A 17462-nucleotide genomic window follows, 5' to 3' on the forward strand; every position below is an offset into this window, starting at 1 on the left:
TTGCGGAAAATTGCCGCTATTTTGCGTACGCGATCACGAAATCACAGCTAATTTTCCACGATTTTAAAAAACTGCGAATAAATCGCAAAATGCTCAGAAAAGCCCTTCTAGTGTGAATGGGTCCTTACACTGTCTGTGTATGCATTGCCTGCCCTCCTCTTAGTTTTCAGACACTCCCATCCAGCTCTGCAGTAGAAAGCGCATTGAGAAGTATTGACGAATCAGAGAGGAACAGAGGTGTGGGAGGGGAAAACAGGAGGGAAAGAGGCTTCAGCCAATCAGGCTGCATTAGTCATGTCTGAGGAGAAAGTAAAGAAGCAAAAAAGAAAACCCAGCATGCCTGGCAACTTCCGTTGTGCTGCAGATGTACCAAATAAGAGTCAGGGGCCCATACAGGGGTCTAGTCCTGGGAAAAGAAGTGAGTGGACTCACCCGGAGAATTCCCAAAAATGGGCGTGGTCAAGCAACCCGTGGGCGTGGTCATGGGTGGGGCCAAATATACATGACCTTAGCAGTGATGTAAAAGGTCTGCCGAGGAAGTTTGAGCTCTGCCGTAGTGTATCCCCCAAAAATAGATGTAATCTGACAGCATTTCACCAAAAAGACACATAATCTGGTAGAAGTTCCTCCAAAATACAGATAATATGGAAGTGGTTCCCCCAAAATAGACAATGTGGCAGCAGCAGTTCCACCAACATACACATAATTTGGAAGCAGTTCCCCAAAATACGCGAAACCTGTCAGTGGATCACCCAAAATACTCGTAACACCCAAAGGACATATAATCTGGCAGTAGTGGTCCCCCAAACATACACAATCTGGCAGCAGTTCCCCAAAATACACGTAATCTGGCAGCAGCCGTTCCCCTAACATACACATAATCTGGCAGCTGTTCGCCAAAATACAAAACAGCGGTTCCACAAAAATGCAGATAATCTGACAGCAGTTCCCCCAAAATAGGTACCCCCAGGTAGCCAGGTCTATAGGTGTCCCCACCCAGTATAAGTAGCCATGAGTATAGTAGTCCCCAGTATATGTAGCCAGAGGTATACTTGCCTAGTATATGTAGCCAGGGGTATATGTGCCCAGTATATGTAGCCAGTGGGATATGTCTCCAGTATATGTAGTCAGGGGTATATGTGCCCAGTATATATAGCCAGGGGTATATGTGCCCAGTATATGTAGCCATCGGTATATATGCCCAGTATATGTCACCAGGGGTATACATGCCCAGTATATGTAGCCAGGGGTATATATGCCCAGTATATGTAGGCAGGGGTATATGTCCCCAGTATATGTAGGCAGGGGTATATGTGCCCAGTATATGTAGGCAGGTGTATATGTCCCCAGTATATGTAGGCAGGGGTATATGTGCCCAGGTAGCCAGGGGTATATGTCCCCAGTATATGTAGGCAGGGGTATATGTCCCCAGTATATGTAGGCAGGGGTATATGTGCCCAGGTAGCCAGGGGTATATGTCCCCAGTATATGTAGGCAGGTGTATATGTCCCCAGTATATGTAGGCAGGGGTATATGTGCCCAGGTAGCCAGGGGTATATGTCCCCAGTATATGTAGGCAGGTGTATATGTCCCCAGTATATGTAGGCAGGGGTATATGTCCCCAGTATATGTAGGCAGGGGTATATGTGCCCAGGTTACCCAGGTGTGCCCCCAGCCCCCCATCCGGAGGGAGCAGAGCAGAGGAGGCGAGCTATGGGGACAGTGGGGATGGGCGGACATCTCCCCCCCCCCCCCATCCCTCACCTTTGTGCTCCCCTTCCTGCCTCTCCCCTTCAGCGTTGTTAAGTGTCGGGCTCGGCGGCGAAAGTGGGCGAAGACTTGCCTCGTTCCAGACGCAAGGGACGATCCGCTATGTGTGCGGCTAGTCTGGTCTTCTAGCCGCACACAGAGCGGAGCGTCCCTTGCGGCTGGAAGAAGGCGTAAAGTCTCCGCCCACTTTCGCCGCCGGGCCCGACACTTAACAACGCTGGAGGGGAGAGGCAGGAAGGGGAGCACAAAGGTGAGGGATGGGGGGGAGATGTCCGCCCATCCCCACTGTCCCTATAGCTCGCCTTCTCTGCTCTACTCCCTCCACACAAGCCAGGGTGAACGGCGTTCACTCTGAAGAAAAAGTGGGTGAATGCCGTTCACCCGCGTCCACGCAGGACTCGACCCCTGGGCCCATATGCAATTCACTTTTTCTCCTGAGTTTTCTCCTATTTTTAAATGTGTCAATAAAATGCATAAAATGCATTTTAAGCCATCAGAAAGCAAGAAAATGCTCAAAATAATTTTGATAGTACTTTTTAATGTACTTTTTGGTACTTTTTTAGTTGAAAAGTGCTGGAAAATTATTTTAATTTGAAGATGAAAAATTATCTCCTAGGAGAAAAAGTGAATTGCATATGGCCCAGGGAAACTGAGGGATGATATTTTATGGAGAAGACAAATAAGAGCGATTTTTAACTTTTGGATTTACCAGATAAAAATAACGAATTGATTTTTGATTTTATGCCTGACAGTTACTCTTTAAATGAGATCAGAGAATAAATTAAAAATCATTGGGTCCTTTCTGCAAAACTTTGATGGTACTCCTCCAATGTTCACAACCCTTTCATCCTTTATCAGTTGGTGAACTCAACACAGGCTGGGGCCTAGTCACCTCGAATGAGATTACAAGTGTGGCCACAACAATACCTTTTTGAGGGGCATGGGAGAGTAGAAGAGTAATTTGTTAAACCTCTATAAGAACCATCACCGCCAATAGTTAACGGTTTTGGCGCTGGCATAGGCACCTAGGTTAACAGCCGTGGTTAGTTCCTTTGCACCTGCTATTGGTAGCTGCAGTTTGTATATCTTGGTGGCCCAAATTAGCTATGATGCCCACTAATCATGGTTATTAGCACAGGCGCCTAAGGCAACACCAAAATTACCTAGGTGTCCAAAAACTGCTTCAGAGCCAACAGAGCAGCTGACTTCAAGCCACAAATACTTTGGCACATGTCAGCCCTTATGGCAGATGGCCAGGCCAGCCCACTGATGTTTTACAGACGCAGGTTGTTAGTGTTTTTTTTCTCCATGTTTTAATGCTCTGCGGAACATCTGTACACCGAGGCCCACCGAGTATGTCAGCCCTAATGCCGCCCCCTCTTACAGATTGTTATATGTGCTTTACAAACGCAGCATCTGTATCTCACCGCTCTAATCTTTCTGCTTCATTGCAGACCTTAATAATACATTTCACTTCTAGCAAAGCTATTTGTCTGATGCCACAACCTAGTGCTACACAATGTAATCTGCTGGATTAATAAAACAAATCCCGGTAGCCTTTCAACCTTGAAAATCTGATTAAAGATCTGAATGCCATTTGTTTAAAAAAATAAATAAAAAAAGAAAAAAAGGAAAGAAAGTAATTATTTTGTCATAATACGTTGTGAAGCCTTTGTAAACTGTACAGTAGGTTAAACCGTATGACGGGGGTTTGATGCTTTGGCAGGAGAGGGAAAGAAGAATGTGTCTTTCAAAAAATATGCTTTAATTACAATGGAAGAAGAGGCAGAAAGGACTGAACTTAGGAGAGGAGTTTGGTAAAGTTGGCTATACACAAAATGTGCTGCAGGAGGCTGAATTCAACTTAGTGGCTTATTTAAAGGGAACCCGAGGTGAGAGGGATATGGAGGCTGACATGTTTATTTCCTTTTAACTACTATACGACCGCTCCACGCCAATGGGCGTGGCTGCGGCGGCAGCCCCAGGACCGCCTAACGCCAATTGGCGTCAAGTCCTGGGGCTGCACTTTGCAGGAGATTGCGCCCAGGCTGCGCGCGCATATCCTGCTCGGGGGCGGAGCTCCGGCCCGCCTTCAGTCTCCGAGCTGCCGCTCGGGAGACTTTTAGACGGAAAAACCGCCGTCTTTCTAGTAAGTACAGCGCTGCAATCTGCAGCAACGCTGTACTGGGGACAGCCGTGTGACACGGCTGTACCCCTGGCCCACAGGAGGGCGATCGGCTCTCATAGGCTGAAGCCTATGACAACCGATCGTGTCATTGGCTGGCTGGGGGGTGGGAGGGTTTTCAAGGGGGAGAGGGGGGAAAATAAATAGTAGATTTAATGTAAAAAAACAGAGCATAAATATTTATTTAACAAAAAATAAACAATATGGGGGCAATCAGAGCTCTCTGTTGGTGGGGACAAAAAAGAGGAGGGGAGTGGATCACTTGTGTGCTGTGTTGTGCGGCCTTGCAGCTTGGCCTTAAAGCTGTAGTGGCCAATTTAGTCAAAATTGGCCTGGTGTTTAGGGGGGTTTAACACTGCAGTCCTCAATCATAATCATTACCTGGTTGTCCTGCTCTGCCTCTATTACTTTAAAGTGGACCTGGGCTCTTGCAAAGAACAGACTGAACAGTGTTCATTCCATGTAGAAATGCTGTAGAAATCAGCTGCACTGAGATGTGTTTGTTTATTTAGTTACAGCTGAGGGCAACAAATGTGTAATTAGTAGGCATGACTCACTTGTCAAAGCTGGCTGTGCATTAAAAGACAGATGCTTTAACCCTTCCTTTGCTCCCTGAAGAGTCATCCAGTACATTTTCAGGGCTTTTTGAGGATTTCTGTGCATTGTTAGAAATTCTTTTTTCCCCTGATTGTTTTCATACTGTGCTTAATCTTTCAGAGCAGAGAGGAAGTTGCGAGCTCAGATCCACTTTAAGCAGTGATGATGAGGGAAAATGCTGATATTCTTTTCACATTCATTTTCACGAAAATAATGTTAAATTCGACCTTCCATCAAAAATACCATCAAAAATCATTTTGGAATAAGTTCGTGATTTTCTGCACTAAAATGAACAAATTTTCACATTAAAATAAACAACTGTTCACATTTTTGCGGTAAAAAGTAGGGATTCCCATAAGGGAACATCTTCTGCCCACTGTTAAAATAACCCCCCCCCCCCCCCACACACACACACACACACACACGTAGCTCGCAAATTTTTGCCAAAGTCATTTTCACATTGAAAATAGCGTTTTCGTATTGAGAAAATACATTGTTGTAATGAGTATAATGGCAGCTGCGGCGAGCGGCACCGCTGCCACAGCTGCCTCCATGTCTCCGCTCGTTCCTCCGGCGGAGGTGGTCTGGGGGACGACGGCTGCGGCGAATGCTTCTGGCGACGCACCTGTCCTCGTGCCCCTGCCCGTCTTCTCGGCGTGTAGGACGCCGAGGACGGGGCTTTCTCCTGCTCACAGGGTCACTGTCTTGCGCAGGCGCGCGCATAGACAGGACCTTTATTCCAGGAAGAGAGGTGTCAGCTGACCTGCCGGTCGGCTGACATCAGAGGAGTCCCACGGCGCCCAGGATTGGCTGATCCAGGAGGGGCGTGCCAGTGGGGTCTCCTCTGCTTCTTAAGCCTCCGGGCTTCATTCTGCAGGTGTCTGTTGTCGTGAATACTTGCGTGTTAGCGCTCAGACCTTAGACTAGATCCCAGGTGTTGATGCTAAGGATTTCACACCTAGTCTAGGATATTGCTACCTTGCTATTGTTATTTGTTAGACTAGTTCCCGGGTGTTGATGCCAAGGACTTCACACCTAGACTAGGATATTGCTTATCGTATTGATCTCCTGTGTATGACTCTTAGCGATTTCTCTGACTCTGATCCTGCTTTCTGATCCTGTACTTTTGCCTATCTGCCTACCTGTTGCTGAACCTCTGCCTGATTACCGATTACTTTCGTCTCACGATTCTGTACCGATACGTACCTTCCTGTTGCTGAACCTCTGCCTGATTACCGATGACTCTCTTGTCTCACAATCTTGTACCGATACTTACCTCTCTGTTGCCGAACCTTGCCTGCCTGACCATTCTACTCATCAGTGGGCCCTCGCCACTGGTGAGATGTTAGCTACACCAGCTCCTCTGGTGAAGCAGTTCTGCTAGGCTGCAGCACAGCCTTAATTACCTGCTCCTTGGGTAATCTGTCATTGTAGTATTATTGTATCTCTTAGCCTGCAGTACATTCTGAATCACCCGCTCCTCGGGAGATTAAGCCTCTTCAGTTTTGTTCTCCAGCTTGCCGGAGCTTGTACGCTAGTGCACGATTAGTGTACTGTTATTACCTCACCAGCCCCTCTGGTGAGGTCTCATTAAACTATTAAAGTTACGGATGTACCAAATCACTACACACTCTGCTCTTGTCTGCTATACTGGTATTATTGGTGATTCTGCAGATTATTATTATTATTATTATTATTATTTTTTATTTATATAGCGCAAACATATTCCGCAGCGCTTTACAAAGCACAATAAGACGACAAGGGGAACATAGATACAACTAACAGATATACAGCAGAGTTCCAAGCAGCGCAAATATTGTTACAAAGACAGTAAACATTAGGAGGATGACCCTGCCCTTGCGAGCTTACAATCTAATGGGTAGTGGGGGACACACTAGGTAAGGGGGTGGAGGATGGACGAGGCAGTGATTCTTTGTCTCTGATTACATTGTGACAAATAAGTAAATAAAGGACTATAGAATGTTATAAGCTTGTCTGAAAAGGTGTGTTTTAAGAGTGCGTTTGAAGATGTCCAGGTTTGGAGCATGACGTACAGGCTGTGGAAGAGAGTTCCAGATAAGGGCTGATGCTCGTGTAAAGTCCTGGATGCAAGCATGAGAGGAGGTGATCAGCTTAGAGGCCAGAAGAATTTCTTGGGAGGAGCGAAGGTTGCGGGAGGGACAATATCTTGAGATTAGTGAGGAGATGTATGGAGGAGACAACTCGTGGAGGGCTTTGTATGTTAGAGTCAGGAGTTTGAACTGGATCCTCTGGGTAATGGGTAACCAGTGGAGAGAACGGCACAGTGGGGCTGCATCGGAAGAGCGTGTGGAAAGGTGAATGAGGCGGGCCGCTGCATTTAGAAGGGATTGGAGAGGAGCTAGCCTGTTTTTTGGTAGGCCACAGAGCAGGGTGTTGCAGTAGTCTAGGCGGGAGATGATTAAGGCATGAACAAGCATTTTGGTGGCCTCTTGTGTGAGGAAGGGACGGATACGGAATATATTTTTGAGCTGGAAATAGCAGGTGGTGGTTAATGAGGCAATGTGAGGTTTAAAGGAGAGCTCTGAGTCAAGTATAACCCCCAAGCAGATTATGTGCAGATCACACATAATCGGGTATAGCATCTGCATTATTGGTGATTCTGCAGATCACCACATAATCAGACATCTGAGCTACAACACCCAACCGTTACAATTGTATTTTTGCTATATGGCATTATGGCTTATTTTACAGCAAAAATGATAAAAGTTGTTTATTTTAGTGCAAAAATTTGCCAAAAAAGAGCAATAAAATCACAAACTTATTACAGAATCATTTTTGGTGGCATTTTTGCTTGAAAGTCAAATTTAACTTTTTTTTCTTGAAAATTACCATAATGCAAAAAGAATATCGCCATTTTCACCCATCACTGACCATAGTGCTCTTTTCATTACAGCACCCTCCTCTTTAGTGTTTCCTTCATTATAATACCCCACTGTTGCTTATATAGGCCATAACCAGCATGATGTATGATACAATTGACCTGTTCCTTTTCAGATATCAGGATAATTAGCTGCAAAGGGAACAATTGGGCGGGATCAGCTTATCTGTGATCATAGTAAAAGACTGATGCCCCTTATCCTCCTCCTCTATGACTGTTCGTGATAATGGGATGGCGGGAGGAACCTGGGCAGCAACCACAGACCTGATTTGCCTAATAAAACTTAAATGATTCAACCGAAAAAAAAACAACTACAGGAGCCAGCCAGCCAGCCAGCCAGCCGGGTACTTTCAATATATTTACTGCAAAAAGCACAGACATGCAGCACACCAAACATTGTGTACTGTCATATGCATTAAAAAACTGGGAGGCTGAACCAGGGATTTAATAATGTGCTGGAACGAGGAAGGAGAAGAAATTGACTTGAGCTCGGCTGCCTTGCAGGGCTTGTAATTTAAAGGTTTCTGAGCTTCCCGTTTCAAAAGTCACCATTTGTAACAGAGATGAATTAGCCTGCAATCGCTTTGGGAGCAGTGTCATCACTTTACCCCCTGATTCCAACCTCGAATTGCAATTTATTTATGTTTTTGGCAATTTTGTTTGAAAGTTGTGTCAACAGTGGCACGCACTGTTCTATTTTTCATGTCCATGTGTCATTGTGATAAAGTTGCTTTTTTCGATTTGCTTACAAATTATTTTCAGCCCACTCTTGCCCGTTTCTAGATGAGGCAGTTGGAGGCGCGGGCCCAGAATTGTGTAGTTACAGCAGTCTTTGCAGGATAAATAAAGGGAAGACACTGAATACAGAGGACTTCTATAGGAGAAAAATAAAAATGTGGATCTACTTGATCAGCATTTCCATGCCCGTCTACATTTATGCTAGTTAGTCCTGCTTACGCTAGAGTCTGTCTTACTTGTAATATCTGAATGAATATATTTCCCATTATTACCTGTTCTTGAAGGAGCACTGTCATGAAAAATTGTAAAATTTAAAATGCATTTAAGATGTACATTTATCCAAAAATAAAATGTCCTATTTTTTTCCTACTTTGTTGTCACTTAAAGTAGGTAGTAAAAATGTGAGGAATCTCGCTGGGTTTATTAATATTTATTAATATTTATTAATATTATTTATACTATTTATACATGTCAACTTATTACGCAGCACAACAATTTGATGTTCGCTACATCACTGGCCAAGTAGCCAATAGTTTAAATATTGGTAATGTAGTATTTTTTATATTTTACTACAGACTTACTCAGCCCCTTTTCTCACACTAACCCTCTCTTTTAACGCCTTATGCTGGATACACACATTGAGATTTCCCATTTAATTCGGGTAGAGATGGGCCGAACGGTTCGCCGGCGAACGGTTCCAGGCGAACTTTGGGGGTTCGCATTCGCCTGCATCAGGCGAACTTTTGCGAAAGTTCGATTCGCCCCATAATGCTGTATTGAGCAAAATTTTTACCCTCCATTTCACTGTCAGCAGACATGTTATTGTCAAACACACTGCTTTCAGTGCTAGAGAATCCGCCCACCCTCCCTTCAAGCTAGGTCCTTTATACCATTTGACTCAGTTGTCTGCCTACACTAATTAGTTATGGGACAGCTGCTACACACTCTGCTAGGGAAATTTTAATTGGCCTCCTCCCACCTCCCCTTCTACCCTTCTACCTATTCCCTCCTATCGGAGGGAGGAGGGTCTCTTCTGCCAGGGAATTATACTATTTTAAAAACCAGTATACATCATACCATAGCTATGAATCGAACCCAGATCTCACTGTGTGGTGGGCACGTCACCCTAAGCACTGTACCACTACAGTAGTAAGTGAAGCTTGCCTAAAATGTACCATTTATGCTCAATGCAATAGAACCATTAGGTTGCTTAAAGGAGAACTGTAGTGAGAGGTATATGGAGGCTGCCATATTGATTTCCTTTTAAGCTATACCAGTTGCCTGGCAGCCCTGCTGATCTATTTGGCTGCAGTAATAATAATAATAATAATCCAAACATTAGTATAGTCCTTTTCTCCTGTCGGACTCAAAGCGCTCAAGAGCTGCAGCCACAGGGACGCGCTCAAGAGGCCACCCTGCAGTGTTAGGGAGTCTTGCCTTGAACTCCTTACTGAATAGGTACTTGACCTAGCCAGGATTCAAACCCTGGTCTCCCATGTCGAAGGCAGAGCCCTTAACCAGTACACTATCCAGCCACTGTAGTGTGAATCACACCAGAAACAAGCATGCAGCTAATCTTGTCAGATCTTACAAAAATGTCAAACACCAGATCTGCTGCATGCTTGTTCAGGGTCTAGGGCTAAAAGTATTGGAGGCAGAGGATCTGCAGGATAGCCAGGTAACTGGTATTGCTTAAAAGGAAATCAATATGGTAGCCTCCATATACCTTTCACTACAGTTCTCCTTTAAAGGTAACCTTAACTGTGAATGATATGGATGTTTCCTGTAAACAATACCAGTTGCCTGGCAGTCCAGCTGATCTTTGTGACTGCAATAGTGGCTGAATCACACCCTGAAACAAGCATGCAGCTAATCCAGTCTGACTTCAGTCAGAGCACCTGATCTGCATGCTTGTTCAGGGGCTGTGGCTAAAAGTATTAGAGACGCAGGAACAGCAGGAGAGTCAGGCAACTGGTATTATTTTAAAAGGAAAAATCCATATCCTTCTCCGTTTAGGTTCCCTTTAAGGATCTGTAGCATAAAAGCCAACTCACATTGGCTGGGATTTGAACCTGGGTCTCACTGTATGGTGGACAAGCACGCTAACCACTATACCAACTGAAGCTGGCCTGAAATTGCTGGCCTATTTTGTCTGACAAGATTAGCTGCATGCTTGTTTCTGGTGTGATTCACACTACAGTGGCTGGATAGTGTACCGGTTAAGGGCTCTGCCTTTGACATGGGAGACCAGGGTTTGAATCCTGGCTAGGTCAAGTGCCTATTCAGTAAGGAGTTCAAGGCAAGACTCCCTAACACTGCAGGGTGGCCTCTTGAGCGCGTCCCTGTGGCTGCAGCTCTTGAGCGCTTTGAGTCCGACAGGAGAAAAGCACTATACAAATGTTTGGATTATTATTATTATTATTACTGCAGCCAAATAGATCAGCAGGGCTGCCAGGCAACTGGTATAGCTTAAAAGGAAATCAATATGGCAGCCTCCATATACCTCTCACTACAGTTCTCCGTTAAGCAACCTAATGGTTCTATTGCATTGAGCATAAATGGTACATTTTAGGCTAGCTTCACTTATTACTGTAGTGGTACAGTGCTTAGGGTGACGTGCCCACCACACAGTGAGATCTGGGTTTGATTCCCAGCTATGGTATGATGTATACTGGTTTTTAAAATAGTATAATTCCCTGGCAGAAGAGACCCTCCTCCCTCTGGTAGGAAGGAGGAGGGAATAGGTAGAAGGGTAGAAGGGAGGAGGGAAATTAAAATCTCCCTCGCAGAATGTGTATAGCAGCTGTCCCATAACTAATTAGTGTAGGTAGGCAAATGGTATAAAGGACCTTGCTTGGAGGAGGGAGGGTGGGCCCTTCAGCAGTGATGTGTATTTCACTCAATTAGGTGTGGCTCCAGGTATTAGACCTTTTGAAACATGTTTTCTATCATTTTTCCAGTTGATAGAATTTTTTTAAACTTTCAAAGTTCGCCTCCCCATTGAAGTCTATTGCGGTTCGCGAACTTTTTCGCGAACCAAACCTTTCGCGGAAGTTCGCGAACAGGGTTCGCGAACCTAAAATCGGAGGTTCGGCCGATCTCTAGATTCGGGGTTCGATTCGATTATTTCAAACATGCTCGATTAGATTTCGATTGTTTTTTCCGTCGATTTTGCATACTTAACATGAAAAAAACGATCAAAATCCAATCGAGCATGTTTGAAATAATCGAATCCCACGAATCGAGCGGGAAATCTCAACGTGTGTACCCAGCATAACACAACCCCCACCCCTACAGGCAAATACTAACCTTCCCTCTTCTCACTAACCTCCTCTACTAATGCCTATCATCTAACATAACACCCTCCTGAGCTTGGGGTCCTGGAGGGAAGGGGGGAATTTTCTGCAGGGGTTGGGGGGTCAGGAGAGCCCCAGATTAAATTTTCCCCGAGCTCAAATCGAGATTAAACCGACCTTGATTACACTTTGTCAAAAAACGTACATATGACTTCATTAGCAAATATTTCCAGAACTACTCATTCATCTGACATGCAGGTGACCTCTTATTACGAGTAGGACATGTTTTTTTTTTATTATTCCGTCTTCTTGTCACATGTAATTAATTGTTGGGTTTGTTGCGTTGACAAAAGACGTCTTTGCTGACAAATGTGGCATCTCTGCTTTTTTGCTGGTTTGCCCAGAGTCATCAAAGTTTTCCTCCCAAGAAGTAAATGTCTTTTCATTTCATGGATGCCTACTCCATCAGCGGAAAACTTTGAAAGTCAGAAAATAAATTCTGTCACTCGACATTCTCAATGCGGCGAAGTGTGAAAAATATACACGGACATATCCCTCCGTTACTGAGGGGCTTTGTCCTGTCTCTCTGCTAAAAATAAATCTGCCACCTTTTCTGTTGCAACTTCACAGCTGATCATTATAAGCAAATCTCACTTTCCACACTTCTGAAGTTCTTAATGAACAGAAGCACAGGACTAAAGCGCAGGGATTTTCCCTGATTATCTTATCTTGATGCTTCTTAAATTAAACAAGGAAAGATGTTGGTCTCTAGAGAATCTTTCGCACAGGTATTGAAACGCACAGATGCCAGAGAATCAAGTTACGGGACTCGAGAGGAAGATATGATATGAGCTGTTTAGTTCATGCAAGGTGTCAGCTGCCTTGGGCAAGCTTAGGCCTTGTACAAGTAGCTGTATTTTCTGGAGGGCAATAGCCCTTGCAACCGCCTGTGGACCCGGGGCTGTGGGGCCCACTCCTCCCCACTCTCCTTACCCACATGCAGAGTAGCACAGGTAGTGGAGCAATGTTTACCTGTTCCAGCACTGTGGGTCTCCTCCGTGTATCACAGCCGTACACTCGCTGCTGCCATTCGCTGGCTCCTGATCACATAACTGATGTGAGTCACGTGATCGGGAGCTGGCAAATGGCAGTCGAGAGTGTGCGACTGCGATGCATAGAGGACACAATTTTGCAGGGGGACCTCATGGGCTGGATTGTGTAATGGTTAAGGGCTGTGCCTCAGGAGACCAGAGTTCGAATCTCAGCTCTGCCTGTTCAGTTAGCCAGCACCTATTCAGTAGGAGACCTTTGGCAAGTCTCCCTAACACTGCTACTGCCTATAGAGCGTGTCCTAGTGGCTGCAGCTCTGGCGCTTTGAGTCCGCCAGGAGAAAAGCACGATATAAATGTTATTTGTCTTGTCTTGTCTTGTTGCGCACCTCCTGGAAAGTTAAGCTGACCACCAGGGTAGGCTTTGCTTTTAGTTGACTTTTTTTCTGCTTCAGTATTCAGGTTTATTGTGTGTACACAAATCTTATTTTGAATGGCTAAGTTTTGTACAAATTTAGCATTTCCATGTAGAATGAGGGTCACCAAATGAACAGATTGTGTAAAATCTCTCATACTACATAGAAATAGTAAAACTGGCCAGGCAGTCATTGACCAATCAAAGCTGGATGTTCGTACGCACCCTTATTTTACTCCTAGGTTATATTTTCACACCTTATCAATAAAATTCCTTTTAAGCAAGCAAGACAATACTTGGCAAAACAAGCCACCAACAGTTGCCCCTGTGAACCAACCCTTATCAATTTCACCACCTCCATGTAGTATGGGGGCCAAAAGATTTTAAATAATATGAACAGATTATGTAGGTAAGCTCTCATGCAACACGGGAGTTGTAAAATTGGCCAATCACTGGCCAACCCAAATTGGATGTGTCTACCCTAACTTCTTGTGAGTTTGTTTCGGCAAAAGTTTCAGTAGCACTCCACAGAGTACTGGCATCCTTGGAGCATAACTGATTGGTTCATTGCAAATATGTCTTCTTCTGAACATCATAGCTCCCAACAGTCCCTTTTTCAGAGGGACAGTCCCTTTTTGGGAGCCCTGTCCCTTTGTCCCTGTTTCACCCTCATTTGTCCCTCTATGTAAATATATATATTTCTCTACTAAAAATGTGTTTGACTCTAGACTTTATTCCCAACCTTTAAATTGATATATTACTAATTTTAAAATGTTACTATGAAGGAAATGAACTAGGATAGAAAGGACCAGTGTGGTTTGAATTATAAAACAACATGTGTTTCTTATTAAATCTTTATGATATGGGTGACTAGAGGCGTGGTGGGGGTGTGGCAGGAGCGTGGCTTAAGTGTCCCTTTTTCACATCTCAAAAAGTTGGGAGTTATGGAACATTCCTCTGTTAAAGAAGAACTTTATTCACCACTATATGATGGTATAGGTGGAGGTGTGTACTTATGTGACTAATACTCAACCAGAGGTGTATCTAGGGAAAACAGCGCCTATAGCAAACACTGAAATCCACCCCCAGGGAAGGAGTGCACCCCCAAAATATTTTGACTTGTTTTAATTGGTTGTGTCTAAGTTGAGGTGAAGCATGGCCAGTAAGAATGGATTAGCAATAGGTTAGCTTATATGTATTCCCCAAAAAGATGTAACCAGGCAACATAATGTCCCCAGTTAAAAAAATTAGAATCTGTATGGAGAACACCAGTGGCACCCATGGGACATGCCATACCTGCACCCCTTTAGACATGCCTCTGTACTCAACTTCCTGAAGTCCTTCTATATATTTTCTATGGAGTCCCAGCAAGTCACAATTATGTGCATCTACATTGCTAAGCGGCTCTTCAACAAGGGCTTTCGGTTCCTCTACAATAATTAAATGATAATTATAATGGCAATATTTGTATAGTGCTTGTATTTTCCTTTTTTTTTCAAACTACATACATTTGCATACAATTAGCATACATTTAGCACTAACATATAGCATGTTGTTGACCACGCCTTCTTGGGAGCTACAATAGTGAAAAAAATTGTACTTAAAGAGACACTGAAGCGAAAAAAAAATATGATATAATGAATTGGTTGTGTACTATGAATAATTACTAGAAGTTTTGCAGCAAAGAAAATATTCTCATATTTTTATTTTCAGGTATATAGTGTTTTTTCTAACACTGCATCATTCTATAATATGTGCAGATAACACAACACTCAGCATTCAAAATGATTCTTTCAGAGCAGTCTGTGAACTAATGACCTCTCCTCTAGCAGAGAAAAAGTAAATAGTTCAATAACATTTGAGATAATAAAAGTCAAATAACAGCCCTCTCCATGACTTTGAAAGTCCCAGAGCTTAATTGCTTTTTTGCATAGAGATAACAACTGGAGTTTCTTAACTCTTCCTGTACTGGAAACAATTAGACTGATGTATCTGATCTTAATGTTTTATTTCTTAGCTGTACTACACATACAAATCATAATATCATAATTTTTTTTTCGCTTCAGTGTCTCTTTAAACAACAGCCAAAATGTATTCATATCTCTCCAGGTAGACAAGACTGATAACAAACCGATATGTTAATTGTAGTATTGTATTAGACAAGACAAGACAAATAACATTTATATCACGCTTTTCTCCTGGCGGACTCAAAGCGCCAGAGCTGCAGCCACTAGGGCGCGCTCTATAGGCAGTAGCAGTGTTAGGAAGACTTGCCTACGGTCTCCTACTGAATAGGTGCTGGCTTACTGACCAGGCAGAGCCGAGATTCGAACCCTGGTCTCCTGTGTCAGAGGCAGAGCCCTTAACCATTACACCATCAAGCCTAGTACACGGTACAATTTTATATCAGATTGACGAATCGATACAGTAATTTCTGAGTGGTCCAATCAAATTGCGAACGATAACGCAATCAATTTTGGGTAGTTATCAATGGAAAATCAATTGCAATATCGAACAGGAACAGTTTGGACATTAACACACGATGCAACCAGGGGTATAACAATAGACCCTGCAAGGGATGCAGCCGCAGGAAGTCCAGAAGCCACAGGGGGCCCCGTCCTGAAAGACTGACAACTAATGGCAAGGAGAAAAAAAAAAACCTTCGGCTCTCTGCACAATTGTTCTAATGACATCTGCTTAGCCACTGATAAGGAATCATACAAAGTTTTGCAGACAAAGGTTTGGAGACAGTCCCTATTCAGTGTGCAATGGGGTCTTCTGTGCAGTGCCCACACCCAACCTCTCTACCCCTCCCCAAGTGCTGTGTACTGCAGTGATGCTGGATGCTCCATCAATAAGCTGAGGCTGGGAGCACACTCGGCTGTCGGTTTTCAGTATTCCTGGTGTGCACACCATGTATGTCTGTGTCTGTTTTATCACAAAAGCTAATGTAATTGAAAAATTATATTCGAGAAAATATGTGCAGCAGATTTTGGTGGAAGCGGCCCCATCCAAAGTTTTGCAGGGGGGTGCAGTGATTTCTAGTTATGCCCATGGATGCATTTTCTTATCAGATTACCCGTCAATCTGATGGAAAATTGTATCGTGTGTACGAGGCTTTAGAGATTATTTGGGACTTATTTGGCATACTTTATTTATCTTACATAGGCACTTATGCACATCATGCACCCTGCTGTACACAACTTTCAAATCGTCTTTTAATTTTTTTTTGCAGAGATTGAAAAAATTCAGAAGGGAGAAGATGCAGACAGCACTGAAGACCAGTATATTGACGTAGTGATAAATAAGAACATGAAATTGGCCCAGAAAGTCCTAATTCCTATTAAGCAGTTTCCAAAAGTAAGTGGTGCATCCAGTTTAGAAAGGGTCCTTTCACATTGTGCACCTTGTGCTGTGACACTATCGCAATGCTAGTGAAAAGCTGTGCTGCCCATTAAATATACAGAGCAACTATACAGTGAAGCATAAAGTACAATGAGCGTATGCTTCACCGTCACTAAATGTGCATGTTGTTACGATGTATTACTCTATCGGAACCCACCTCACCATACTCAATGTGAAAACACCACCTCGCTGTGATGAAATGATATTGTACGTTGTGTCCAGAATGCAACAGGCACAGCATGAATGGACCCTAACACATCTATCTGTTGTTCGTTAAAGGATTGGATGCTGTATATATTTGTTTTTCATCTGCTCAGTACTTCCCTTTAGGATCGTTTTTAGCACTTTAAAAATTGAATAATGTCGCTAATTCTAATGGGGTAGAGTAAGTGTTTTTTCAATCACTCAGTGGTGATCGTAATCTGCTAATTATGATAATGCGAAATTTTCACAATTATGGTCATATGTAAATATGATTTGGACAGTTTAATTGATTTTTCTGTCATCTTTTTGTAATTTTGCTTAATTTCTGTGTAATTTCACAGTAAACACAAAGCCCCCATACATAACCACTTAACGACCGCCTACGCCGATAGGCGTCGGCAGGTCGCAAGTGGTTTCCCATGGAAACGCCTTTCCATGTCAGTTCACGGAGGGTGTCTCCGTGAACATTCTGCGAGCCGCCAATCGCGGCTCGCAGGCTAAATGTAAACACGCGGGGAAGAAATCCCCGCTGTTTACATCATACGACGCTGCTGCCGTCCTGTGCCGCCCATAGGAAGGAGGGGAGGGAGGGAAGCAGAGGGAGGGAGGAAATCGCTGTGGAGGGGGGCTTTGAGGAGCCTCCCCTAAAAAACACAGATAGCCGGCGGCGATCAGACCCCCCCCCCAGCAGGACATCCCCCTAGTGGGGAAAAAAGGGGGGAAGTCTGGTCGCCCTGGCTGCAACCAGATCTGTGCTGTGGGCTGGAGAGCCCACGCAGCACAGATCAGTGCAGAATAGCCTGGTCCTCAAGTGGTTTTTCTCAAAATCGACAAGGTCTTTTTGACTTGTTCCCACTCTACTTACATACGTAGCAATTTTGGT

At 44.0% G+C, this 17462-nt stretch overlaps 1 protein-coding gene across 6 annotated transcripts in view; it reads left to right on the forward strand.

Annotated features, from left to right (window-relative positions):
• Positions 1 to 17462, forward strand: part of LOC137517891 (KH domain-containing, RNA-binding, signal transduction-associated protein 3-like) — a 228071-nt gene that overhangs the window by 109235 nt on the left and 101374 nt on the right. For all 6 annotated transcript variants that reach the window (XR_011020708.1, XM_068234960.1, XM_068234963.1 and 3 more), the window contains one exon: positions 16206 to 16330. Coding sequence is in view for 5 of the 6 variants with exons in the window: in XM_068234960.1 (XP_068091061.1) it covers positions 16206 to 16330 (125 nt within the window). In the remaining variant the exon portion in view is untranslated. The remainder of the gene's footprint in view (positions 1 to 16205; positions 16331 to 17462) is intronic.

Source organism: Hyperolius riggenbachi, chromosome 5, assembly GCF_040937935.1.
Source record: "Hyperolius riggenbachi isolate aHypRig1 chromosome 5, aHypRig1.pri, whole genome shotgun sequence".
NCBI classification, from domain to species: domain Eukaryota; kingdom Metazoa; phylum Chordata; class Amphibia; order Anura; family Hyperoliidae; genus Hyperolius; species Hyperolius riggenbachi.